At 39.8% G+C, this 27,845-nt stretch overlaps 1 protein-coding gene across 4 annotated transcripts in view; it reads left to right on the forward strand.

Moving 5' to 3' along the window:
* The window catches only part of LOC150080448 (kielin/chordin-like protein), a 1,054,752-nt gene that overhangs the window by 347,918 nt on the left and 678,989 nt on the right, over positions 1 to 27,845 (forward strand). For all 4 annotated transcript variants that reach the window (XR_016547392.1, XM_090381408.1, XM_090381409.1 and 1 more), the window contains one exon: positions 24,774 to 24,863. Coding sequence is in view for 3 of the 4 variants with exons in the window: in XM_090381408.1 (XP_090237534.1) it covers positions 24,774 to 24,863 (90 nt within the window). In the remaining variant the exon portion in view is untranslated. The remainder of the gene's footprint in view (positions 1 to 24,773; positions 24,864 to 27,845) is intronic.

A 27,845-nucleotide genomic window follows, 5' to 3' on the forward strand; every position in this document is an offset into this window, starting at 1 on the left:
ATTCCTGTATATATCATTGACGACAAGACACCATGAGCTATTCTTGCAGACTGTCTGCACTGCTCAGAAAACTTCATATCTGACTGCATAATTACCCACAGGTGTAGTACCACACAGTTGATATGTTACTCTGGCATTACTGCTATCAATGTTAAACTTCAGTTGCCATCTCTCAGCCCATCTACTCAATTTTCCCAAATCCTGTTACAATAGCGTACCATCCTCATTGTCATTACAACCTTGCCAACCTTCATATCGTCTGAAAGCTTGGACATTAAACCTGATATATCTTCATTAATATCACTAATAAATACAGAAAACAACGTTAACCCAACACCGAACCTGGGGGCTTCACTAATAACTTTAGTCCATGAAGAGCTGTGTCCATTGATTACCACTCTCCGTCTTCTCCCGAGGCACCTCCATAGCCAGGTGGGCAGGAGCAGCAGTGCATAGCACACGCTTCTCAATTAGACTGGGGTTTGAGCCCGTGACCACAAAATACAGAGGATGCGGAAAGGTCAGGGAATGACCACCACATATCCCCAGAGCAATATGGCCTTAGTTGCTAATGCTTCTAAAAACCAAATAACAACAACAATTGTCTTCTCCCAACCATTCCTTTATTCATAGCAGCAATTTGTTCTTGATGCCATGCAGTTCCAATTTGTATAGTAGTCTTCCATGTGCAACAGTATCAAAAGCTTTCCTAAAATCCAAGTATACGATATCAAAATTATTTTTTGCATCCAGTCCCTTTGTGACCACATCATATTATCCAATCAAATTGGTCAGACAAGACTTCCCCTTAACAAACTCATGCTGTTTCTGAGCTATAACTGCAGTCTTGTTTAGATGGTCATGCATTACTTCTTTAACCAGAGATTCCATTAATATCACCAGAACAGAAGTTAAACTAACAGGTCTGTAATTACTCGTGTCACCCTTTGATTCCCCCCTTTGTGAATTGGTGATACATTTGCACACCTCCAGTCCTTAAGAACCTCCCCTGAGTCCAAGGAAGCTCTCATAATTATGGCTAAGGGTTTGCTTACTTCCTTTGCTGCCTCCTTTAATATAATTGGATAGATAGATCCTGTGCACCCAAGGTGTCTTCCTTATGTTTAACTTCAACAATTTCTCCTCCACCTTGCCCTCTGTTATCACAAAATCACTTAGCTCCCTGTTAGAGTTTGATGAACTTCTGGCATTCCCCTCGTTGAATAACTCCTCATGTGTGAGTGTAGATGCAAAATACTCATTCAGTTTATCAGCTACCTGAGCATGATCATCTGTAGTCAACCCATCTATGTTAAGTGGTCCAATCTCATTCATCCCTTTCCTTCTAGAGTTTACATAAGTAAAGAACTTTTTGCTGTTTTTCTTTGCATCCTTTGCCAAAGATTTCTCGTAATCTGCCTATGCCTGCCTAACCTCCTTTGTAACTTGATTACAGACTAGCTTTTATCTGCCATAGGCTTCTGTGTCACCTGATTCTTTATATGCATCTCATACATTTTCTTCTCTGCCACAAGCCTCATTAATTCATCTGACATTCATTTAGGCCTGAACCTTGAACAGAATTTCTTAGTTGGAATGAAAAGCCTAGTAGCCTCCAAGGTTTAGTCCCTGAAGTCTTCCCATTTAGAATTCAATGTTGGTAACATCATCAGTTGATCGAACTGTACAGAATTAAAAACTATCTAAGACCCCTGTAGTCACCTTTACGAAAGCAAAAGCCCTTCCCTTTAACCTTGATGGTAGTTACATCTTTAACTAATTCCCATATCAGTACATTGTTATCACTGTCACCCAATGGTTCCTTTATCTGCAAATTCCTAATCCATGAATAATCACTGCTGATAATCAGATCAAGAGTATTTCTCCCTCTGGTTGCCTCTTGAACATGCTGCTGTAAAAAACAGTCATCCAACAAATCCAAAAAAGTCTTGCTAGTATGTGAGTGACCAATCCACAAGTTCCAGTTAATATCTGGAAAGTTAAAATCCCCCATTATAAGACATTCTGATTTACTGGCCTGCTCTATTTCTCTACACAATTGCTCATTATACTCGTCAGATTCATTAGGCCTATAACACACACCTACTCTCATTTTTCCTTTCCCAGTGCTTATGTCACACCAAACAGAGAGGCCACTCCGTAGCCAGGTGGGAAGGAGCAGCAGTGCGTAGCACACGCTTCTTGATTAGACCCGGGTTCAAGCCCCTCACCACCAAATATGGAGGATGCGGAAAGGTCAGGGAATGACCACCGCATATCCCGGAGCAATATGGCCTTAGTTGCTAATGCTCCTAAAAACCAAATAACAAACAAACACCAAACAGACTCAACTTTTCATTGTCTAGCAACATTAATTGGATGCACTTCCTTAGATTTTATGTGTTTCTTAACTAACAGCATAACCCCTCCTCCCTTCCTGTCCTGTCTATCTTTCCTGTACACATTGTACTCCCCAAATTCCAGTTCTGCACTGCTTATATCTGTGTGACACCATATGCCTGATATCCCAACAATATCTGCCTTTCTTCTTTTCTTTTAAACATTGAGCACTGTTTATGTTATGTGGTTAAAAAATCAATAATAATATCTATTGTTAATTGTTAACTAAGTCAATTAGGATCTCAGTTTGTTGAATGTGGAAAGCACCAATTTTCAAAAGTGGAGTACAATTTCTTGTGTACTGTGATTGTGATTTTGGAGAAAATAATTATTCCCCCTACATAGGGAGCAGATGGTTCATGCATGTGTGTGTCTTCATATTTCCTCTATGAACTCCATAGAGTACACATGTATATATATATATATATGAATATACACATAAAACTTAGGTTTTGAAGGTCATTTCAAATTGCTTGTTCATTTACACTGAGTGATCACTGAATTATGACCACCCCTATGAAAACTGAATGCTACCCATTGGCCACGTGAGGTACGAGAGTGCGCATTTAGTCGACATAGAATAGATAAGGTCTCAGTGGTTCAGTAGGTAGTAAAATTCCGAGTGTGTTGGATAAAATGAACGATTTATCAGACTTTGATGAAGGACAGATTGAGGGTACTTGACATGCTGGTGCCTCGATTTCCCAAACAGCTGAACTAGTGGGGTGTTCGAGAGCTTCCATAGTTAAAGTGTACCAGGACTGGCATCAAAATGGTCAAACAAAGACCCGACAGCAAAACTGCAAAGGTCAGTGAAAGGTTGATGTTAGAGGTGAGTGCCGGATCCGACGATCCATACAAGCGACAGGCGCAGCACTGTTCAACAGTTGACTACCCAGTATAACATGGGCCAAGCCGGAACATTATCTGGCATGACCATGCGTTGCACGTATGGGCTATACCAGCAGATGAACCTTATGGCATCCTCTCCTAACCAAGGTTCATTGGCGTAAAAGACTCGTTTGGTGCAAAGAGCATGCAAGTTGGATGTTAGAAGACTGGAAGAAGGTGTGATGGTCAGATGAGGCACATTATTTACTCCACACCATGGATGGTCGTGTACAGATTTGGCCTCAACAACCTGAGGCTCTTGATCCATCATGCATGGTATCAAAAGTGCAGGCTAGTGGAGGCAGTTGTATGATGTGGGGCATGTTTCACTTTCAGGAACTTGGACCCTTGGTATATGAGGCGCCTCCGTAGCCAGGTGGGAAGGAGCAGCAGTGCATAGCACATGCTTCTTGATTAGACCGGGGTTCGAGCCCGTCACCACCAAATACAGAGGATGCGGAAAGGTCAGGGAATGACCACCGCATATCCCGGAGCAATATGGCCTTAGTTGCTAATGCTCCTAAAAACCAAATAACAAAACAAACAAACAAACAAACCTTGGTATATGTGGAACAATGCATCAGTGGTCTCCGCTATTGTCAACTGCTTGCTGACGACTGTGTACACCCAGCTATGTTACACTTTTTCCCAAATGACAATGGTGTCTTCCAAGATGACAATGTGCCGAGCCAACAAGCACTTGTTTTGCAAGAATGGTTTGAGGAACACAGTTCTGAATTTTAGCATATCGACTGGCCTCCGAACTCCTCCGATATCAATCCCATAGAGCACTTGTGGGACAATAAGGAAAGGCATATCAAGTGTCTGGATACACCAGTCACCTCCATACCTGCATTGCTGACCACATTACACACAGCTTGGTTGGCCATAGCTCCCGAATGCTTCCGATATCTTGTAGAATCAATGCCACATCAGATAGCTGTTGTATTGAGGGTAAAAGGTGGACCTAATACTTTGTAGGTCCACCTACAAAGTATTAGGTGGACCTATAAAGGTGGTCATAATTCAGAGACCACTCAGTGTATATATGAATTTTCTATAGATATTCAAGTGCTAGCATATCTTATTAGTGATTCCAAGTAATGTAGGCACATCTTATAATAGATGGCAATAGAAGGTAGCTTCAGTTGTGTGATATAGGCTTACAAAAGCTGAAATTAAACAAATTTCCTGAATGTCTAATCTACTGTAAAAGTTGTCCTTGTGGTATATGGTCCTTGAGGATGTAGTAGTAGTGGCATGTGATGCAAGAAAGCAAATGTATGAGCTTATGCAGCATCAGCCAAAAAAAAAAAAAAAAAAAAAAATCACACCATTCCCTCCAAATGCCTGTCCAGTTCCTCCTTAAATTTATTCAACCTATCAACTTCCATAACGACAGATGGAAGTTTGTTCCAGCAATTAATCACCCGCTGGCTAAAGGCAAATTTCCGCACATCTATTCTACCTCTGTCTTTTCTTATTTTGAATTTATGCCCCCTTAGGTTCGTAATCTGAACAAGTGGAAGGATCCCATCAGAATTCAGCGTGCTCAACCCATTCAAGGCCTTATATACCTCAATCAGATCACCGTGCAGGTGCCTAGTCTCCAGCCACTGCAATTTGCAGAACTTAAGCCTCTCTTGGTAAGAGGATCCCTTCATTCCCCTCACCAATCTTGTTGCCCTTCTCTGTACACGCTCAAGTAAATCTACATCCTTCCTAAAATAAGGCCTTCAGACCTGTACGCAGTACTCAAGGCGTGGCCTGACCATTGCCTTATACAGAGGGATAATCACCTTCTTTTCCCTGCTAGCAAAATTCATATATATCATTGACAAAACCCCATGACCTGCCCTGGCAGCCTGTCTGCATTGCTCAGAAAACTTCATATCTGCCTGCACAATTACTCCCAGGTCTTTTTCATTTTCTACCACCTTAAATGTAGTACCACACAGTTGGTACGTTTCTCTGGGGTTACTTCTACCCATATGCAGTACTTTGCATTTGTCAAGGTTAAACTTCAGTTGCCACTTCTTAGCCCATCTGCCCAAATTATCTAGATCCTGTTGCAGTAGCACACTGCCATTACTGTCATTAACAACCCTGCCAACCTTTGTATCATCTGCAAACTTCGACATTAAGCCTGATATACCTTCATCAATATCATTGATAAATATACAAAACAACAGTGGACCTAACACCGAACCCTGTGGGACTCCACTAATAACATTAGTCCAAGAAGAGCAGCACCCATTGATTACCACCCTCTGTCTTCTCGCACTTAACCATCCTTTTATCCATTGTAGCAACTTACCCTTAATACCATTCTGCTCCAATTTGTACAATAGTCTTCCATGCGCAACAGTGTCAAAAGCTTTCCTGAAATCGAAATATATGATATCAAAATTATTTTTTGCATCCAGTTTCTTTGTAACCACATCATAATATCCTATCAAATTTGTCAGACAAGACATTCCCTTAACAAACCCATGCTGTATCTGAATTATTGCTGCAGTCTTGTCTAGATGATCCTGCAATGCATCTTTAACCATTGACTCCATTATTTTACTCGGAACAGAAGTTATCTTACCCGGAACAGAAGTTATCTGGCATATCTGAGAGAATGTCACAGACATTCTCTCAGATATGCCAGACAAGCTGTACTTGCTACCTGAGTTGTCTAAAATGCTGATGATATTGATATCAGGGGGACATTCAAGTCAAGTAGACCCAATTCTGGCGAAGTCCAAACTGTCTGTGACAGCCAAATCCTGTGCTTGCACATTCAGGAATGTGGGACTGTTAGTAATCCTGGGTATAACCTCCATGCACAAGCAAACTGTGGGTGACCAACGAGGTGTGAACCAACGTAAGCAGGGGTTGAGGTGTGGCACCTACACCACATGGAGGAATGCCACCCTTCTGTGTTACCAGGCAATACTAGGTGGTAGATGACTCTCATCAACTGGTGCAATATCACCACTTTGCTTATTGGAAGCTTGAAGTGGTGGAACCCAGGTTTAGTCTCGAGAGCTAAGTTCCAGTCAACCCTTCCCCATCTCTACCATCATGCAGTATGACTGATGACTTTTTTGAGGTTATGATGAACATCATGGCGAGATCCAATCTTCCTTACATTTCGAGAGTAAAGCTCTAAAATGGTGTTCACAGGATGGCCGTTAGTTAGTACACCAGACTGAACCTATTTGTAACTCTTCAGGAGGCTTCCAGATCAGCTCGGGTATAATATTGCTACCTCTGCTCTTCCTGATAGTGACTGTAGGGAGTCTGAATAGTGTGTATGCAGGGGACATTGTCAAGGCCATGTTATGTTAAGGATCTGGGTATATTCTTACCATGTGTATGCCATATCCAAAAATTTCATTAATTCGTAGAGCATGTCCACCCCCCACTTTTTCTTACTATTGAATACACCATGAATTGTCAAACTAACAGAGTAAGCTTATCTATGAAAAGATCTCAACCTCCCAAACACTTCCTAGTTCATTTCACAAATATACGTGGTCTCAATTCTAATCTCAACAATATCCATTTCCACTTGCAGTCTACCAAACCCCATGTACTTTTTCTGACAGAATCTTAGTTATCGGTTAATTCAACTACTGCTCTTCACAGTTGCCCAAATTATTCCCTGTATGATTCAATTCGCCTCAAAGGTTGTACTTGTACATATATCCATTCCGATATTCCCTGTCAGAGAATTGGTGATTTGGAATCTCCTCTCTTCGATCTTCTCTGGCTTAAAATCTCTCTACCTCATTGTGTCAAATTCATCTGTTGTCTCTACTGTTCTCCCAACCAATCTCTTGGAGCTCTTTGATTACCTCTCTTTGCAACTTTTCTAACAGTGAGGTAATTTTCCTTGGTGATTTTAATGTTCACAACTCCAGCTGGCTTCCATTTTCTAGACACACCAACCCAGCTGGTCGAGATGCTGAGGCTTTTGCAATTTCTAATGATCTTGCACAGATTGTTCATTTACCTACAAGAATACAGGACAATTCTAACCATACAGTCAACACTCATGATCTTTTTCTCACAAACAACATTTCTAAGTACACGGTCCAAGTAAGTGATCCTTTAGGTACCTCAGATCTCAGCTTGGTGATTGTCTCCTCTCCAGTGGAGCATTTATCTCATCTCATGGCTATACCCAACCTCGTATTGTTTGGCATTACAAGAATGCAGAATGGGATGACCTGCAAGATTTCTTTTCTTCTTTTCCTTGATCGGACTACTGTTTCAAAACTTCTGATGTCAGCTTTTGCTCAGATCATGTCAGTGAAATTATTCTTGTAGGAATGGAATCCTTTATTCCACACTCCACTTTAAAATCTCGTCCTTTATATAAAACTTGGTTTTTCAATAAATGTGCTAAGGCTGTTCAAGAGAAGAATGTTGCATATTATAATTGACTTGTTTCCAATTCTTCAGTTTCATTTTCTGCCTACACCAAAGCTCGCAACAATTGTAAAGCAATCATTAATCAGTCCAAACTAGATTTCAAACAGGCTAAGAGTAGAAAACTTGCTTCTTGCCCAAATGGTAGCCGAGCATTCTGGTCTCTTGCCAAAGCTATTGGCTGCAACTTTTGCCCATTTCTGCTCCCACCTCTGTCAAAATCAGATGGTTCTGTTGTCACTTCAGACAAGGATAAAGCTGACCTGCTAGCATCCCATTTTTCTTCCAACTCATGTATTAATGATCTTGGTAAAACACCTCCCACCATTCCCAACATCCTCCATTCAATGCCTCCTGTGGTCTTCCGTTAAAAGGATGTCAGAAGGATTTTGATGAATCTCAGATGCTAAGAAAGCACCAGGTCCTGATGGTATTTCTCCACTTGTTCTCAAAACCTGTGCTCCTGAACTTACTCCTGTTCTTTGCCGCCTGTTTTTACTTTCTTATTCCAAAGGTGTTTTTCCTTCTGCTTGGAAATTGCTCATATCCAGCCAGTTCCTAAAAAGGGTGACAAGTCCCTCCTATCCAGTTATCGTCCCATTGCAGTTACTTCCACTCTTTCTAAAGTAATGGAGAAATAAATTAACCACCAACTCTGAAACTACCTAGAAACCTTCTGTCTGATCAATGATTGCCAATATGGATTCTGTCAGTGTCGATCCACTGGTGATATTCTGGCTTATATTTACCATTTATGGACAAATTCATTGGAAAAGTTTGGTGAAACACAAGCAGTTGCTCTTGACATCTCAAAGGCTTTCGATCATATTTGGCATAAAAGTCTTCTAAACAAGCTTCCATCTTATGGTTTGCCAACTGTTTTTTGTAATTGGTTATCCAGTTTTCTCTCTGATCTCTCACTGAGGGTGATTGTAGATGGCTCTCTGTCTTCAAACTTCTCCACTAATGCCGGTGTCCCCCTCAAGGTTCAGTTGTGTCCCCCACTCTTTTCCTATTCTATATTAATGACCTTCTTCCATTGACTGAAATCCTATCCATAGTTTTACCGATGATAGCACATTACATTCCACTTTCCATTTTGAAAAACCTTGCCCTACCAGTCTGTTTCAACTTCTCGAATATCCACTACCAATTCCTTAAATGCCAATCTCCAGTGGGGCAAAGGCAACTTAGTTGATTTTAATCCTTCTAAACTCAGTCTTGTCTTATATCTCGCAATAAGGATTCTTCTGCTCCTATATTTATCTTTGGTGACACTCCGATTTCTAGGCGAAATGATAAATCTTTTTTGGGGATTACACTGACTTCTAATCTCTCTTGGCACAAGCACATTACAAGTATTGCTTCCTCTGCATCTAAAAAACTTGGTTTTCTCTTTTGCTCTCAGGGTTACTTTACTTCTAAACAGCTGTTCACACTGGAGAAATCGCAAATCCACCCTACCATGGAATATTGTTCCCACATCTGGGGCGGTGCACCCAAAACCTCTCTCAGGCTTCTAGATTCCATTCAGAAGAGGGCACTTAGGTTAATTAATGACTCCTCTCTAACAGAGTCTCTCCACTCGCTGTCTCATAGACATAGTGTTTCTACTGCATGCCTTTTCTACAGATACTTCCATGGTCATGTTCTTCTGAATTGGCTTCTATAATTCCTCTCTCTTTCAAAACAGTACGAACATGTGTCGCCACCAGCCAACATCCATTTACTGTCCAACTTCCAACTCACAGAACCAACTTTTCATCTTCCTTGTTTATTCATTCAACTGCTGTTTTCTCAGACAACCTTCCTTCATACGTATTTTCCGAAAATTACGGTCTACAGAATTTCAAGTCTAATGTCAACAAATATCTTCTTTCATCTTCTCAACCTTCAACCCAAGTATGGTACTAAGTATTATAGGTTCTAATACCGCTCGCGTTTGGGGATTTTATAAAAAAAAATATATATATATATATAACTAGCTGTGAGGATATTACTACATCAATATGGAGTAGAAATGAGTTTTTATTATTTTTTGCGACTTTTATTTTAAAATTCTGATTTAATTTTTGACAGTAATTTTATTCTAATCTTGGGCACTAAAGCCAAATTGACCACAAATTAATATTTAAAAATATTTATGTACAAAGTGTTCATTTTTATAGAATTTCAAAATTCAAAAAAAGAGATGCTTTCCACAGAGTGTTGCCATCAGAAATTCAATACTTGTATGCACACACATTTGAAGACTCACTGCTGTAAGTCCACATGGATTCTAAGAACTGGAAGCTACAAGTCTGTGCACGTTATGGGAATGCTTAGATTTACTCTCCTCCACATTTACTTGCTTGAGCTTTCACAATGCAACCCTGCAGAGGAATTATCAGCTGCATCATTAAAGAGAGTTAATGTTTGTCATGCTCTGAGCTAGTGTTCCTTCTTATCCCAAAGATGTTTTTCTTGGTATTTATGTCAGGTTTGTCTGCGCAAATCAGATGTATATAGGCTTAGCTCTGTGGTTAACTGCACTATTATGTTGGTTGCGCTTAGATTTCATTTAAGAAGAACTGCAGCACTACTGTAACACAGAATTGTATGGCATAGCTGTGAGAATTCTAGGCATTACAACCAGTGTCCATAGTCTGAATCACTAGAAGGAGCTCACACAATGATGCTTTCTACTTCACACTTCATTGTTGGGGGCGACTCCGTAGCCAGGTGGGAAGGAGCAGCAGTGCGTAGCACACGCTTCTTGATTAGACCGGGGTTCGAGCCCATCACCACCAAATACGGAGGATGCGAAAAGGTCAGGGAATGACCACCGCATATCCCGGAGCAATATGGCCTTAGTTGCTAATGCTCCTAAAAAAAAAAAAATAACTTCATTGTTGGGATGGGATTTACTTAAAGATATAAGGCGCCTCCGTAGCCAGATGGGAAGGAGCAGCAATGCATAGTACATGCTTCTTGATTAGACCGGGGTTCGAGCAAGTCACCACCAAATACGGAGGATGCGGAAAGGTCAGGGAATGACCACTGCATATTCCCGGAGCAATATGGCCTTAGTTGCTAATGCTCCTAAAAAAAACCAAATAACAACAACAACTTAAAGATATAACTACTATTAAGGGCAAAGGGAAGAAGGGCTTTTGCTTTTGTAAAGGTGACTACAATGGTCACAAACAGTTTTTAAAATCTATTTCAGTGAGACTAACTGATAATGTTCTCCACAGAAAATTCTAAAAAGGAGCATTCGTGGAAGTATTCATAGAAGCTACTATGATATTTATACCAACTAAGAGATACTGTTTTAGAGATGAGATGCATTCAGTAGTGAGCTGTGAATATTTTAACAATGGGCTCGCAATTTTGCCAACTTTTTGATGTGAATCATCCTTTGAAGGGGGTGGGTACCTACCGAGTAAATCTGATCAGTCACAGAAGCGACGTCATCCGCAGTGTCTGCCAGAGGCGCTTCCCATGCTCACACCGCTGGTTTGTGTAGAGCACTCACTAGTAGCATGATTAGAGTGCGTGACATATTTTTCGTGACCAGTACGATATCTCGAGTTTTAATTTTTTAGAAATTTTGAATAGTATACAATACAATTACATACTTCTTATTTTATTTATTTGTTTATGAAAACCCCAAACACGAGAGGTATTAGAATCTATAGTACTTAGTACCGTGCTTGGGTTGAGGTTGAGAAGACAAAAGAAGATATTTGTTGATATTAGACTTGAACTTCTGTAGATTGTAATTTTCAGGAAATACATACGAAGGAAGGTTGTTCCAGAAATTGGCAGCTGAATGAATAAACTAGGAAGATGAAAAGTTGGTTCTGTGAGTTTGAAGTTGGACAGTAAATGGATGTTGGCTGGTGCCGGCACGTGTTTGGACTGTTTTGAAAGAGAGAGCGGGAATTATAGAAACCAATTCAGAAGAACAGTGCCCATGGAAGTATCTGTAGAAACGTCATGCAGCAGAAACAGTACATCTATGAGACAGTGAGTGGAGAGACTCTGTTAGAGAGGAGTCATTAATTAACCTAACTGCCCTCTTCTGAATGGAATCTAGAAGCCTGAGAGAGGTTTTGGGTGCACCGCCCCAGATGTGGGAACAATATTCCATGGTAGGGTGGATTTGCAATTTCTCCAGTGTGAACAGCTGTTTAGAAGTAAAGTAACCCTGAGAGCAAAAGAGAAAACCAAGTTTTTTAGATGCAGAGGAAGCAATACTTGTAATGTGCTTGTGCCAAGAGAGATTAGAAGTCAGTGTAATCCCCAAAAAAGATTTATCATTTCGCCTAGAAATCGGAGTGTCACCAAAGATAAATATAGGAGCAGAAGAATCCTTTTTGCGAGATATAAGACAAGACTGAGTTTTAGAAGGATTGAAATCAACTAAGTTGTCTTTGCCCCACTGAAGAATTACCTGGAGATCGGCATTTAAGGATTGGTAGCAGATATTCGAGAAGTTGAAGCTGATTGAGCACAGCAAGGTTTCTCAAAATGGAATGTGGAATGCAATGTGCTATCATCGGCAAAATTATGGATAGGATTTCCAGTCAATGGAAGAAGGTCATTAATATGCAAGAGGAAAAGAGCTGGGGAAAGAACTGAACCTTGGAGGACACCAGTATTACTGGAGAAATTAGAAAACAGAGAGCCATCTATCATCACCCTTAGTGAGCGATCAGAGAGAAAACTGGATAACCAATTACAAAAAACAGTTGGCAAACCATAAGATGGAAGCTTGTTTAGAAGACCTTTATGCCAAACAAGATTGAAAGCCTTTAGATGTCAAAAGTAACTGCTTATGTTTATCTGACTTTCCATTGAATATGTCCATAAATGGGTAACATAAGTTGGAATATCACCAGTGGATCGACACTGACGGAATCCATACTGGTGATCGTTGATCAGACGGAAGGTTTCTAGGTAGTTTAAGAGTTGGCAGTTAATTGATTTCTCCATTACTTTAGAAAGAGTAGAAGTAACTGCAATGGTATGATAATCGGATGGGAGGGACTTGTCACCTTTTTTAGGAACTGGCTGGATATGAGCAAATTTCCAAACAGAAGAAAAATCACCTTTGAAATAAGAAAGTGAAAAAAACAGGAGTAATTTTTGCAGTTTTTGAGAACAAGTGGAGAAATACCATCAGGACCTGGAGCTTTCTTAGCATCAAGATTCATCAGTATCCTTCTGACATCCTTTTGACGGAAGACCGCAGGAGGCATTGAATGGAGGATGTTTAGAATGGCGGTGAAAACAATCAAGTGTGTTGGCCATATGGTTAGAATTTTCCGGTATTCTTGAACAATCAGTGCAAGGTCATTAGTAACTGCAAAAGCCTCAGAATCTCGACCAGCTGGGTTGGTGTGACTAGAAAATGGAAGCCAGCTGGAGTTTTGAACATTAAAATCACCAAGGAAAATTGCCTCACTGTTATAATAGTTGGACAAGAGAAAGGCAAATTGCAAAACGAGGAAGTCGAAGAGCTCCATGTGATTAGTGGAGTTGAGAGAACAGTAGGGACAACGGATATAATTTTACATAGTGAGGTAGAGAGATTTTAAGCCAGAAAAGATTGAAAAGATGAGATTCCAAATTACCAAGTCTCTGAATCCCATCGGACAGGGATTATTGGTATGGACATATGCACAAGTACCACCTTTTAGGCGAAAGGAATCATATAGGGAATAATTTGGACAACTGAGATGAGCAGTAATTGAATCAACCGACAAATGAAATTCTATCAGAAAAAGTACATGGGGTTTGGCAGACTGCAAGTGGAAATGGACATCGTTGAGAGATTAGAATTGATGCCATGTATATTTGTGAAATGAACAAGGAAGTGTTTGGGAGGTTTAGATCTTTTCGCAGATAAGCTTACTCTATTAGTTTGACAATTCATGGTGTATTCAGTAGTAAGAAAAAGTGGGGGGGGGGGAAACATGCTCTTTGAAGTAATGAAATTTTTGGATATGGCATACACATTAGCATTAGCATTAGCATTAGTAGAGGCATTTGATGCAAGAAAGCAAGCTTATGCAGCATCAGCCAAAAAAAAAAAAAAAAAAAAACCCACTTCCACTTCACCCCTCTGTTCGTTCAAAATACCTGTCCAGCTGAGCCTTAAACTTATTTAGGCTATCAACCTCCACCACAAGGGATGGAAGTCTGTTCCACCAACCAACCATCCGCTGGCTAAAGGCAAATTTCCGCACGTCTATCCTACATCTGTCTTTCCTCAATTTGAATTTATGCCCTCTCAGGTGATTTTTCTGAGCTAGAGGAAGAATCCCATCAGCATTGAGCATGCTTAAACCATTCAAGGCTTTATACACCTCTATCAGATCACCTCGCTGGTGCCTAGTCTCCAGACACTGTAATTTGCAAAACTTAAGCCTTTCTTCGTAAGAGCACCCCTTTGTTCCATTCACTAATCTTGTTGCCCTTCTCTGTACTCGTTCCAGCAGCTCTACATCCTTCTTGAAATGAGGCCTCCAGACCTGTATACAGTACTCTAGGTGTGGCCTGACCATTGACTTATACAATGGAATAATCACCTCCTTATCCCTGCTGGAAAAATTCCTGTATATCATTGACAATACTCCATGAGCTACTCTTGCAGCCCGTCTGCACTGCTCAGAGAACTTCATATCTGCCTGCACAACCACCCCCAAGTCCCTTTCATTCTCTACCACTGTCAGTGTAGTACCACAGAGTTGATACGTTGCACTGGGGTTGCTGTTTCCCATGTGTAGTACTTTACATTTGTCAATATTAAACTTCATTTGCCACCTCTCAGCCCATCTGCTCAACCTTTCCAGATCCTGTTGCAGCAGCATAGTGTCAGTAGTGTCCTTGACAACCCTGCCAACCTTTGTATCGTCTGCAAACTTGGACATTAAGCTTGATATACCATCATCAATATCATTTATAAATACAGAAAACAATAATGGACCCAACACTGAGCCCTGAGGGACTCCACTAATAACATTAGTCCACGATGAGCAGTGTCCATTGATTACCGCTCTCTGCCTTCTCCCCCTCAACCACCCCTTTATCCATAGCAGCAATTTGCCTCCAATGTCACACTGCTCCAATTTGTGTAGCAGTCTTCCATGTGCAACAGTATCAAAAGCCTTTCTAAGATCCAAGTATATAATATCAAAGTGCATCCAGTTCTTTTGTGACTGCATCATAGTATCCAATCAAGTTGGTCAGGTAAGACTTCCCCTTAACAAAACATTGCTGTGTCTGAGCTATAACTGAAGTCTTGTCTAAATGATCCTGCAGTGCTTCTTTAACCAGTGACTCCATTAATTTTCCTGGAACAGAAGTTAAGCTCACAGGTCTATAATTACTTGTGTCAGCCTTTGATCCTCCTTTGTGAATTGGGGTCACATTTGCACATTTCCAGTCTATGGGTACCTCCCCTGAGTCCAAGGAAGCTCTCATAATTATGGCTAAGGGTTTGCTTACTTCCTTTGCTGCCACCTTTAATATAACTGGATAGATCCCATCCACCCCGGGTGCCTTTCTTGTGTTTATCTTCAACAGTTTCTCCTCCACTTTACTCCCAGTTATTTCAAGATTCTGTAGCTTACTGCTAGAGTTGAATACACCTCTGGCATTCCCCTTGCTGAATAACTCCTCATGTGTGAATGTCGAAGCAAAATATTCATTTAGTTTGTTAGCTACCTGAGCAGGATCATCAACAGTTGACCCATCAATATCAAGTGGACCAATCTGATTCATCCCCTTCCTTCTAGAGTTTACATAAGTAAAGAACTCTTTGCTGTTTTTCTTTGCATCCCATGCCAAGGATTTCTAGTAATCTGCCTTCGCCTGCCTAACCTCCTTTGTAACTTGGTTGCATATCAACTTGTATGTATCATAGGCTTCTGTGTCATGTGTTAATTTGTAAGTATCCCATGCATTTTTCTTCTCTGCCATATGCCTCATTAGTTCATCTGACATCCATTTTGGCCTAAACCTTGAACAATATTTCTTAGTTGGTATGTAAAGCCTAGTAGCTTCCAAGATAAGTTCTTTGAATGCTTCCCAATTTGAATTTGCTGTTGGTAACATCATCAGTTGGTCCCACTGTATAGAATTTAAATTCTGTCTCAGTCCATTGTAGTCGCCTTTACGGAAGCAATAACCCTTCCCTTTACCCCTAATGGTAGTTGCCTCTTTGAGTAAATCCCACTTCAGCACACTGTGATCACTGCCACCTAGTGGTTCATTTATCTGCAGATTCTTAATGCATGAAGAATCACTGCTGATAATCAAATCAAGAGTATTACTCCCTCTAGTTGCCTCCCAAACATGCTGATGTAGAAAACAATCATCCAATAAATCCACAAAAGCCCTGCTAGTGTGTGAGTAACCAGCCCCCAAATTCCAGTCAGTATCTGGGAAATTAAAATCTCCCATTATAAGACACTCTGATTTACTGGCCCACTCTATTTCCCTGTACAGTTCCTTATTATACTCATCAGAGTCATTAGGCCTATAGCACACTCCTACTCTCAATTTTGATCTCCCAATGTTTATGTCACACCAAACTGACTCCACACTGCACTGTCCAGCGATGTCGACTGGCTTCACTTCCTTGGTTTTTATGTGTTTCTTAAGTAATAGCATAACCCCTCCCCCCTTCCTATCCTGTCTATCCTTTCTGTAGACGTTGTACTCCCCAAATTGCAGTTCTGCATCCCTTATATCTGTGTGACACCACGTCTCTGATATCCCAAAAATATCTGCCTTCGATGTTTTGAGCAATACCTCAAATTCATCAAATTTATTTACTAAACTCCTAGCATTGGTGTACACGCAAGTATACCTGCACCTGTTTCTATTCTTAGCTACCCTAACACAACCCATGTGTTTACTTGTACCGCAATGGCTCCCAGCAGTCTCTGAAATCCCATGCATTTTGTTTTTCAGGCTTCTGCTCATTCTAATAGAAGCAGTGCAAGAATCTCTTTCGCCTCTGCCAGTGGCTACTCTCAATCTATTGGTCTTTGTCTCCCCCCAAGCTAGCAGTTTTCCGACCCACCTAACACTTCCTCGATAGCATCAGCAAATATTCTTGCACCCTTTCTATTTAAGTGTATCCCATCCCTGTAGAAGCAATCTCTCCTGTTAACAAGTACAGTCCAGGCTGAAAAAAATTCTACCCCTTGAGCCTTGCACAATCTTTCCAGGGCCGAATTGATCGACAAGGCTCTCATCATATACTCCCTCCTATCGTGGCTGGGCAGAATTGCAGACACTTTCAAATTCAACCCTAATTCTCGGCTTTTGTTCAACAGTGACCTGTACTTGTTAAGTAATTCTGCCGGGCTCCTACTCTTAATATTATTAGTGCCAACGTGTATAACTATATCACCTTTTGTGCCCTTAAAAGATGATATTCGCTCTACAACGTCATCAACCTTTGCCCCTGGCAGACATACCCTGGTCCTGTTCCACCTATCTTTTTTACAAAGCATGTTCCCCGTTTCCCTGACAATAGAATCACCAACAACTACTAGTTCCTTCGGGACCAGCGCATTCTGCCTTAGGGGTTGTCTCTGTGTCACGCGATGCCCAAGTGCAAGCTCTGGCGTTGATGTGGGCAGCTGAGAGCTTGATGGGCCCCTCAATTTAGTTTCTTCGAGGGCATCCACCCTGTCCTTCAAGCTCTCATATAGGCCCACAAGAACGCCGAGTTGTTGCCTGATATCGATACACTCCTTGCATCGCGCACACACAAAGACATTCCCCTTGGCAGTATCATGTCCCGTACCCGATTGCTCTGCAAACATCAAGCAAACAGTGCATTTTATAAGGCTGTGAGTCAGAGGACAACTGCCCCCCTCAGTTCTGCTCTGAGCCACAGCACTTCCATTAGCTTGAGTCTTTTGCTTTGCTGCTCTGGTCTGAGTCATGATTCTATTAATTTATTAATTAATTATGTTATGTTATTAATTATATTACGTTTGTAATCTAAGTTGTTATATGTATTTATTTAAACGTACAATTTAACTGCTAACGAAGTTCAACTAATGCTATCTAGTACGGTATATAACCTACGGTATATCTAGTACGGTATCACAATGGCGGGAAAGTTACTAACGGTAGCGGTAGTTACGAACGGTAGTTACGAACACGTGGAAACCCTTACCGATACTTTTACAAGGCCGAGTAAAGAATAAATACACCAAATTAATCAAAAAATCACAAAATAATGTTATACTACTAAATTTAAATCAAAAGTTTTAGAAAAACAATAATTTCAAATCAATAAATAAGAAAAATCCACTTAGCGGCTTTGAACACGACCGTCACTAGTAGCCTCGTCAGCAGAATCATATAATTATATCGTATAAAGCCTGTAATTGAACCGTGGCAGTCTAGTCTGCGCAGGAATCGTAAGGAGGAAGTTGTTCTAGCTCGCCTCCGAATAGGACACAGTCATCTTACACATTCTTTTCTGCTGAGGGCAGATGACTGTCCTATGTGTGAGAACTGTGGCACCATTTTATCTATTCGTCACATTTTAATTGAATGCCCAGATTTTAGCAATATCCGTTGTACCACTTTTAACCATCTGACTGAGCCATATACACTCAGTCAGATTTTATCTGACAATGACAATGTGTCTGCTGTTTTTAGCTTTTTAAATTCAATAAATATTTTTACTCGTATATAAAATTTTTACATTTTTCTTTTATATATTTGCTGTATCTTTTGACATAGTGACCTAACTAATTAGGTCACTGAAAGTTTAAAATTTTTTACAAATGACCTGGTCTTGGCGCATTATAGCCTTAGTAGCTAATGCGCCAATAAAACCAAAACCAAACCAAACCAAGTTTCAGCACTGCTAATCGCAGTGGTTTCAAAGATATTTCTTTCTTTCTTAATTGAAAGGGAATTTCTCTCAGTTTTAAAGATAAACTGTCTTCAACAAAATCTCTGAAATCATTAATTTTTATTTCATATTGTTTCAGAAAACAAATTTCTTATTTGGTTTTCATCGTCTTGCCACCAAGACGAAAGTTTTTCATATTCTACGATTTCCGGTAGCTTGTTTGTTTGTTTGTTATTTGGTTTTTAGGAGCATTAGCAACTAAGGCCATATTGCTCTGGGGATATGCAGTGGTCGTTCCCTGACCTTTCCGCATCCTCCCTATTTGGTGGTCACAGGCTCGATCCCCTGTCTAATCAAGAAGCATGTGCTACGCACTGCTGCTCCTGTCCATCTGGCTACGGAGGCACCATTTCCGGTAGCATATGTTTAAAATTTCTTTCAATGTTATCATTATTTTCTTTATTTAATTTAAAATCACTCTGTTGCATTAATAACTTATCCTTTAAATATAAAACAATGCATTTAATGACTTATCATGAGATAGTTTTTTAAATGTGTTCTTACTTTCGATTTTGATTCCTTCAAATTCTTTCCACTTCAACATGCTCTCAATTTTAGCTTCATAATTTCCTTCAGAATTTTTCAAATTAACAATAGCATTGATAGTTTGAATAATTAATTTATCTGCTTTTACCATAGTGAATCTGTAAAGCTTCTGAAAGGTAAGAGAGCTCTTGCATGATGTTGATCCTTAGTGCTAAATGATTAAGAAATTCCAGATTTAAAAGTCGATTTAATAATCCAGAATATGTATAAATATAGTGCAAGCACATTAGAAATACATAGCTATATCTGAATAAATCAGAATGTTATTAAAATGGCATCATTTTAAGTTATATCTCATATTGTGAATACCTTAACAACGAGTTGCCATGATATTGCACTACTTCGAATAAGTAACGCTTCAACTAAGGAGAAGACTAATGTTACTTATTCTCAGATGGATATCACCACCTAGACGGCACCGTTTTGAAATATGGTATGGGATAAAGATATCAGTTATCCTCAATATCCCTATAAGACCGAGCAAAGAAAAAAAAGAGGTAGGAAAGTGATAGAAAGAGAGGGAGAGGAAAAGATGCTGTAGAAGAATGAAAGGGATAATTAGTTATAATTCGTACGAACTCAGAGCTCCATGCCCTGGCTGGGAAATGCGTCCCCCTGACGGGGACTGTTGTTACCCAGTCAGAGTCCTGCAAAGATGATTAAGATCTTCCTCTGGTGCCATTTCTAGCTCTTTAGCCTTCATCAGTGGGTAGATAGGCGTACTGGTTAGACCAGACGTGCTTTCCAGTTTCTGGATATTTCTATGGAATTAAACCTTCAGAGACCCTTTATTGGTCCTGCTTTGAGACTATCTAGTGGCCTGTATGGCTTAAAAAAAAAAAAAAACCCCAAAAAGGGACAATCGCCCTTATTCACTCATCTCTATATGACTCAACCCAATTGGGCTGCTCACTCGTCCACTGACACACTCCGAGGAAGACCCACTCCATGTGACTGCCAAGTTGGCGGCCGCCTGGAGTTGGCTTGTCCTACATGGGTTCTAGGGTCATCCCCCTCTTACACACTCCTTTTACCACCTGCAGCTGGCACCGTTTGAAATATGGTATGGGATAAAGTTCTCGGTTACCCTCATACTATCGCTATTAGACTTAGGAAAGGGATAAAGATGTAGGAAGGTAATAGTAGGAGAGGTAGAGGAAGGAAATGCCGTAGAAGGAAGAAAGGGATAGTTGCTCCTTCAACTCACACTCAAAGCTCATATATTCCTCGAATAGGCAATGCTTCCCCAGTAGAGAAGATTGTTGTTACCTATTCGAGGAAACTCAGTGGCCATCAGGCCCCCCAGATGGCACCGTTTCAGGGCTATTTTTTATGTGTGGGATAATAACTTGACTATCCACTCGTCCCTATTATACTTAGAAAAGCAAAAAGGTAGAGGGAAAGTAATAGTAGGACTGGAAGAGGAAAAGAAACGGTGTAGAAAAATGAAAGGGACAGTAACTCCTTTAACTCACACCACTCAAAAACTCAAACTCCTTGAATAGGCAACGCTTCCCCAGTGGAGAAGGCTGTTGTTACCTATTCTTGGAAACTCCGGACATCATCAGGCTCCCCCTGGTGCCGTTTCAGGGCTATTTGGCCCTTCTTCAGTGGGTGGGTAGGTACCCGAATGATGCAATGATGGCAAAACAGTTATGAAGTATAACTCCACAATATGAGAGATGCCATATGGTGTATCGTGTATTTAGACTCTAAGGCGTTTAGGGCATAAGCCTCAAGCTATGGGAGAGTCTAGACTATGTATAAATATAGTGCAAGCTCATCAGAAATACATAGCTATATCTGAATAAATCAGAATATTATTATGAGATTTTTATCTCTTAAAAAATCAGAATATTTTTTAAATAATATTCTGATTTATTCAGATATAGCTATGTATTTCTGATGCGCTTGCACTATATTTATACATAGTCTAGACTCTCCCATAGCTTGAGGCTTATGTCCTAAATGCCTTATAATCCAGAATATTTAACTTCTGAATCAAAATGTTTGTACAATGCAGGATAATTCCCTTGACCTGCAATTGCCATCCTCAAGCTACAAGCTGCTCATCGTAGCCCGAACACACGACTGATCTTTATAGTTTCCACATCAAGTTCTTTAGCAATCATCCTTAATTCACACTGGTTTTTTTGGAGATTGGTGATATAATGCATACAGTTTTTTTTTTTTTTTTTAATTATTGCCTGTATGCCATTATATTTTAGAACATTTTCTACACAGTGAAAGCTTTGACGAAATTTCAAAATCTGCTAACATGTCACCTTCATAAAGTTTATATAATATCTTAGCTGCCTCAATCCCCCCCCCTCTGCGTTGCTACTGTCACTAGTTCTTTGAATACTGTGCAAATTGTCAGAGTCACACAGATATTCAGCTACTGTGACCATGTAAACATAGACAGAAGAAATTTACTGGAAGGTGTGGATCACTCACTTCTCTGAAAAACATGAAATGAGGAACCACAACACAGGTTGACCAGAGGCTATTATCTCTGTCAGGAATCTTCTTAATCCCCTGACTGGCTATGGAAAGCATATTGACTAGCGCGACTTCTCGGTATGTGACTGCATAAGTTTTAGGGACACCACTAACATTGTGAAATGGTAATCCCTTTCACCCTTCATTCGCGCTTTCTAATTACCTAAATTGCCTAAAGGCCAGAGATGAGAACAATGCATACAAAGTTGTCTCTCGTAATCCGTTCGTTATATGGAAATTTTCTTTGTTCAATGGAAACTATTTTAAATGTAATTACCCAAGAGGAATTTTAAAAAAATTGCTGTGAAGAAGTTGGTTAAACAGAAGCTTGACTGTAATTAAATCAAAAATGAAGCAATTTGAAAATACATAACTGATCGATTACACCATTAAAATGCTGGGGATGGGGACCTGCTTGCCCCACCGTAGTTTTGGCTTTGGATATTCAATAATTGCATTCAGGATTTTATTTGTAAAATAAATGATCATCTCAACAATGGGCTCACAAATTAAAAAAAAAAATAACAATGGGCTCTTGTGAGCTCATGTGAGCCCACTATAGCTCACCACTGGACTCATTGCATAAAAGAAAAATGCAAGATACATATAAATTATCAAGTGATACAGACACCTACAGTAGATATAAACTAGTCTGCAATCAAGTCACAAATTGGATTTAACAAGCTAAGGCAGATTATAAGAAGTCTCTGACAAAGTATGCAAAAATAGAAACAAAGACTTCATTACTTATGAAAACACTAGAAGAAAATGGATGAATCATGTTGGTCTTCTAGATATGAATGGTTTCACTGTTGATGATCTTGCTCAGGTTGCTGAAAAATGGAATGCATATTTTGCATCTACATTCACACATAAGAAATTTTTTTAGTGATTTAGATGCCAGAAGTATATCAAATTACAGGAAGTGAAATGATTCTGCAATAACTGAAAAGAAATTGGAATTAAAATCGTTGAAGCTAAATATAATTAAGCAAGGCATCTGTGACAGTGGGATCTGTCCAGTTATTATAAGAGGGGCAGCAAAACAGGTCAAACCTTTATCCATAATTATGAAAGCCCTATGGATTGGCGATGTGCAAATGTATCCCTAATTCACAAAGTGGGATAAGAGGGTGAAGTAAGCAATTACAGAATTGTGAGCTTGACTTCTGTTCCCCAGAAAATAATGGAGTCAGTGGCTAATGAAGTAATGCAAGACTATTTAGACAGGAATGCAGTTATATGCCAGTCATAACAAGGATTTGTTAAAGAGTGATCTAGTTTGACCAGTCTGATTGGATAGAGTAATGAAGGAACTGGATACAAAAAAATAATTTTGACATTGTATAGTTAGATTTGAGAAAACTACTCTCTGTTGAGAAACAGCTCTCTGTTTTTGACAATCCTAGCTGGAAAAGCTTCTCATTGAGGTAGCCATGTCCAGTGACCAAGAAGAAGGATTCCAAGGTCAGTGACAGCCAGGACTTAACAGTTTTCGTTGCAGTAAACGAGACCTCTGGAAGGAATTTTCTGGTGACGGCACCTGTTTCAGAGGTATCCCATCTGTTCTGCCATATGTTTATTAGTTCATTGTAGCACCTGAGTTTTTTGGCTTTGGGATTGGTGTTTAGATCCAGTTCAATATCAAGAATTTTAGTTGGAATTTTCTTCTTGATCCTGAAATTTACTCGGAAGTTGACAGAACATGACAGGGCTTTCCTGTCATGTTCTGTCAGCTTCCGAGGTTTTCCAGGTCATTTTGGGACAGTTTCAGTATCACCTTGCTTTCATTTGCAGACCACATTACCAATTATCAACCCTTTGTAGTCCATCAGCTTCAGAGGTTTTCCAGGTTGTTTTGTGATAGTTTCAGCATCACCTTGTTTCTGCATCACCAATCATCAACCCCCTTGCATTCCGTCAGTTTTTGAGGTTTTCCTGGTCATTTTATGATGGCTACAGCCAGTCTGCTTCCATTTGCAGATCACATCACCAATTGAACCTAAGGATTTTTAATATAGTTGAAATGTCACATACAGATAAATTGCTTATGCACCACCCTGTTATCATTCTGCGCTGGAAATCTGTTAACTCCATTGATCATGGCATATTGCATTCATATTCTTACTAATGTCTCCTTGAAGGCCTGTAAACATATTTATAATTATACCTGACACATGGTTCTTGGGAACAATCAACAGAGTGGTGTCCAGATATTAATGGTGGGCAGTGTATGTGAATATTTGTCATTCAGATTTTTTTTATTGTCTAGTTCAAATGGTTGAAAGCTATCTTGAATGAAATGGGATGCTTGGACAATCTCCTTTATTTTCAATGAAACTATGATGCATTAGTATCAAATTAAAGACCTGAAAAACAAAAACACTTTGTACTCCATTGAAATGTAGCATTGTTATTAACATGCCACCAATTTCATGTGAAAAATATGAATGGCTTCAGAAACAAAACCATACATGTTCTTTTAGTTAATTAATTGTTTTCAATGGATTGAGCAAGCTTAATGCTGATGGGATTCTTCCTCTTGCTCAGACTACACACACACGAGGGAGCACAAATTAAAATGGAGGAAGGATAGTTGCAGAATAGATGTGCAAAAGTTTACCTTTAGCCAGCAGGTGGTTGATTGGTGAAATAAACTTCTATCCATTTTGGAAGTTGATAGCTTAAATAAATTCAAAGAAGAACTAGATAAACTATTGAAGCGAATGAATAGGTGAAATGGGAAGTGTCAGTTTTTTTTTTTTTTTTTTTTTTCGCTAATGGTATAAGCTTGCTTTCTTGCATCATTTGCCATTACTAATGCAATCCTAATTCTTAGCTTGCCACCAAAAGGACGGAAAGTCTGAGTAGGATTGATCACTCTGTTTTTGAATGAAAAACAAAATCTCCAGGAGTTCTGCTGGATTAATGCAAGCTAGTCCAGGGTGAATGGGTATAAAATTTGTATTGGTTAGTTTGAAACTTATGAAGCAAAGGATTTTAGTCAGCCAACTTTTATGTAAGAACTTAATTAAAATGTTTTCATACAGCACCATTTTTGTTGTTTCAGACAGATCATCAGCCATCTTCAATATGGTCCAAGAGGTTTTGCTTTGATGCAGATATATTCCTGTCATCTTGTTCCTGTTCTTCAGATGAGGTAATACATGTGCTGTCTCAGTGATAGACAATATATTGTATTATATTAAATCTTGAGTTTCTACAAATTTTTGTTTTCAAATCAAATCCATAAGATATCAATCATATGAAGTTGTATTATTGATAATCAATCAATATCAATAAGATAATATTGGTAATCAATCAATATCAATAAGATAATATTGGTAATCAATCAATATCAATAAGATAATATTTGTAATCAATCAATATCAGTAAAATAATATTGGTAATCTTTACTAATTGAAACAATGGTAATCTTTACTAATTATTGTTTCATTCTAAAATGATGATACAGTACTATGAAGGAATAACAATAAAATTGTTATTGCAAAAGTCCTCAGTAAATTTAGTTCAGTATAGTTTTTGAATATTTTGAATAAAGTAAATATTTATCACAATGCTTGCTATGAACTGGCCCTAAAGAGCACTCATAAATGGGATCACTTTTTTTGGGGGGGGGATCCCACCAAGAGTGCTCTTTATGGGGCTTGTTTTATGCATTTCTTTTATATTATGGTAGAAAATATTTGGTTTTTTCAGTTTTTTGCTGCAATGGTTTACATGCCACTTGGAAACCTGTGTACTTCATGTAGTACACTTGCTTTTTTTGCAAGAATGTTAATAAGAATGAATAAAAAATTATTAGATTAAACTAAACACTTCCTGAGTATTATAAGCATGATAGAGTTGTATATTAATAATAAAAATAATAATTTTAGACAGGGGGGCATGATGGCCCAGTGGTTAAGACGCACCTGGGTTCGAATCTCGCATTGGTGGAAGTGAACGCAGCTCTATTACGCTGGAAGACTGATATAATAATAATATTAAAATGATAAAAAAAAAAAAAAAAAAAAAAAAAATTGCAAAAGTTACCCCATTGGGCTTACCTTCCCCAAGGTCGGAGTGACGGCTGAGGCAGATAGTGGTGCCATCTGGTGTCACTCGTGAGAACTAACTAAATAAATAAGCCGAAGCTAAATAAGTCCACCTCCATAGATGGATGATGTCGCAGATAAATATTATTCATCCTGCATCGAGTGTGGTGCAGGATAAAGTCACTTGCGTTCAGGCCTTAGGCAGAGGGGTCGGTTCGAAAAGTTGGAGACAGTCTCCTGAGCAAGACAGTGGAGCAAGTGTCGCTGTCCCCCGTAAGGCTACCACAAGAAAAGGGCAAGCCCATCCAGCCCCCACCAACTGGAAGTGTTTCCTGCGCAACTGCATTAGTGACCAAGCAGGAAGGAAGGAAATGCCAACGCATGAAGTGGAGCATTGAATACATACATCATGCGAGCATACTATGAAATAACCAGGCTAGAGACCGATATGACAATGTACAGATCGTGACTACATACCAAGTGTTTGGAACAATACCTGGATATTCAGGTCACCAAACAGCGATTAGCGGACAAAAGAAGAACCATCGTCGTGAAGAACCTAATAGCTCCTGCCAACTTGGAAAAAAATCAAGCAGGATGTCAGTGATCTGCTACAAAGCACAAAGAATATGGTCAATATGGAACCAGAGGAGGAACAGCATACCATAGAACCAGAGGAGGAACAGCAAGAAGAAATACAACCCAGAGTAGCTGAAGTGGAAAGAGACATCATGCTATCCAGAATAGAAGACGAGTGGAAGAAGGCCCTAACAGAATTCGAAGGAATGGACCCCACAAGAACCCATGTGATACCTAAGCAGAGGCCAAATAAAATCCTGTAGAGAGTAACAGACCACCTCAATCAGCAAATAATGCCACATTACCTTGACATCAATGGTGCAATGTTGGAGGCTATCCACACAGCCGTATACTGTGCTTCCATAGCACCACTAGGATTAATGGAAAAGAAACGAGAGACCAGCAGCAGAAGAACCGAAAACAGAAGGAACCGCCAGCTTGGGAAAGAAGACTTCAGCAGAAGATAGAACAATTAAGAGTCAAGATATGTCAATTGACCCAGTACCAACAGGGTAAGAGAAGTAAGAAATTGATTGGAAAGGTGAAGAGCATCCTCAAGAGAGATAGCGTCCACAGCAAACATGAGACCAGAAATCTGAGAATAGGAGATTACTTGGACACACTGAAGCAGAACCTCCTTGCACTGAGCAAGAGACTACACCGATACAAAAAGAGCTTCTAGAGGAAAATAAACAACCAAATCTTCGATGTGGACCAAAGAGCCTTCTACAGGAAACTGGGTGATGAGAAAGCAGGAAACGGACCACCTGAGAAGAAGATGATCGAAGAGTTCTGAGGAAATATCTGGAGCAGTGAAGTAAGACATAACAGCAGAGCACCCTGGATAGAAGTAGAACGGAAGAAAATGAAGGACATACAAGAGATGAGAGAGTGGGAGATCCAAGAAGAAGAAGTAAAACAGTTGACCGGGAACACCCACAACTGGCAAATCCCGGGAATTGATACCATCCACAACTACTGGTACAAGAAGCTCACCTGCACACAAAAGCACCTAGCAGAGCAGTTCACTCGAATGATAACCAAACTGGAGACAATCCCAAAGTTTCTCACTGAAGGAGTCACATATCTGAAGCCTAAAGATGAAGATAAAGAAACCCGGCAAAATACAGGCCAATCACATGCCTCCCAACAATGTACAAGATGCTGACCAGCTGCATAACTAAGAAGATATCAGACCACTTAGAGAGTCAGAACATAATGGCCAAACAGCAGAAAGGATGCAAGCGGAGTAGCAAAGGATGCAAGGAGCAATTAACCATAGATGCCGCAGTTATGGAGCAAGCCTTCAAGAAGCACCGCAACCTATACACGGCCCACATCGATTACCGCAAGGCCTTCGACTCCGTACCTCATAGCTGGCTAATAGAGACCCTGAAGATCTACAAGGTCAATCCGATAGTGATAAACTTCCTAGAAGCAACAATGGCGAAATGGAGTACCACCATTGAGGTCAAGAACATCACAACCAGGCCAATCCCCATTAG

The sequence above is a fragment of the Mastigoproctus giganteus genome, chromosome 9 (assembly GCF_048544385.1).
Source record: "Mastigoproctus giganteus isolate SK-2022 chromosome 9, ASM4854438v1, whole genome shotgun sequence".
Lineage (NCBI taxonomy): Eukaryota > Metazoa > Arthropoda > Arachnida > Uropygi > Thelyphonidae > Mastigoproctus > Mastigoproctus giganteus.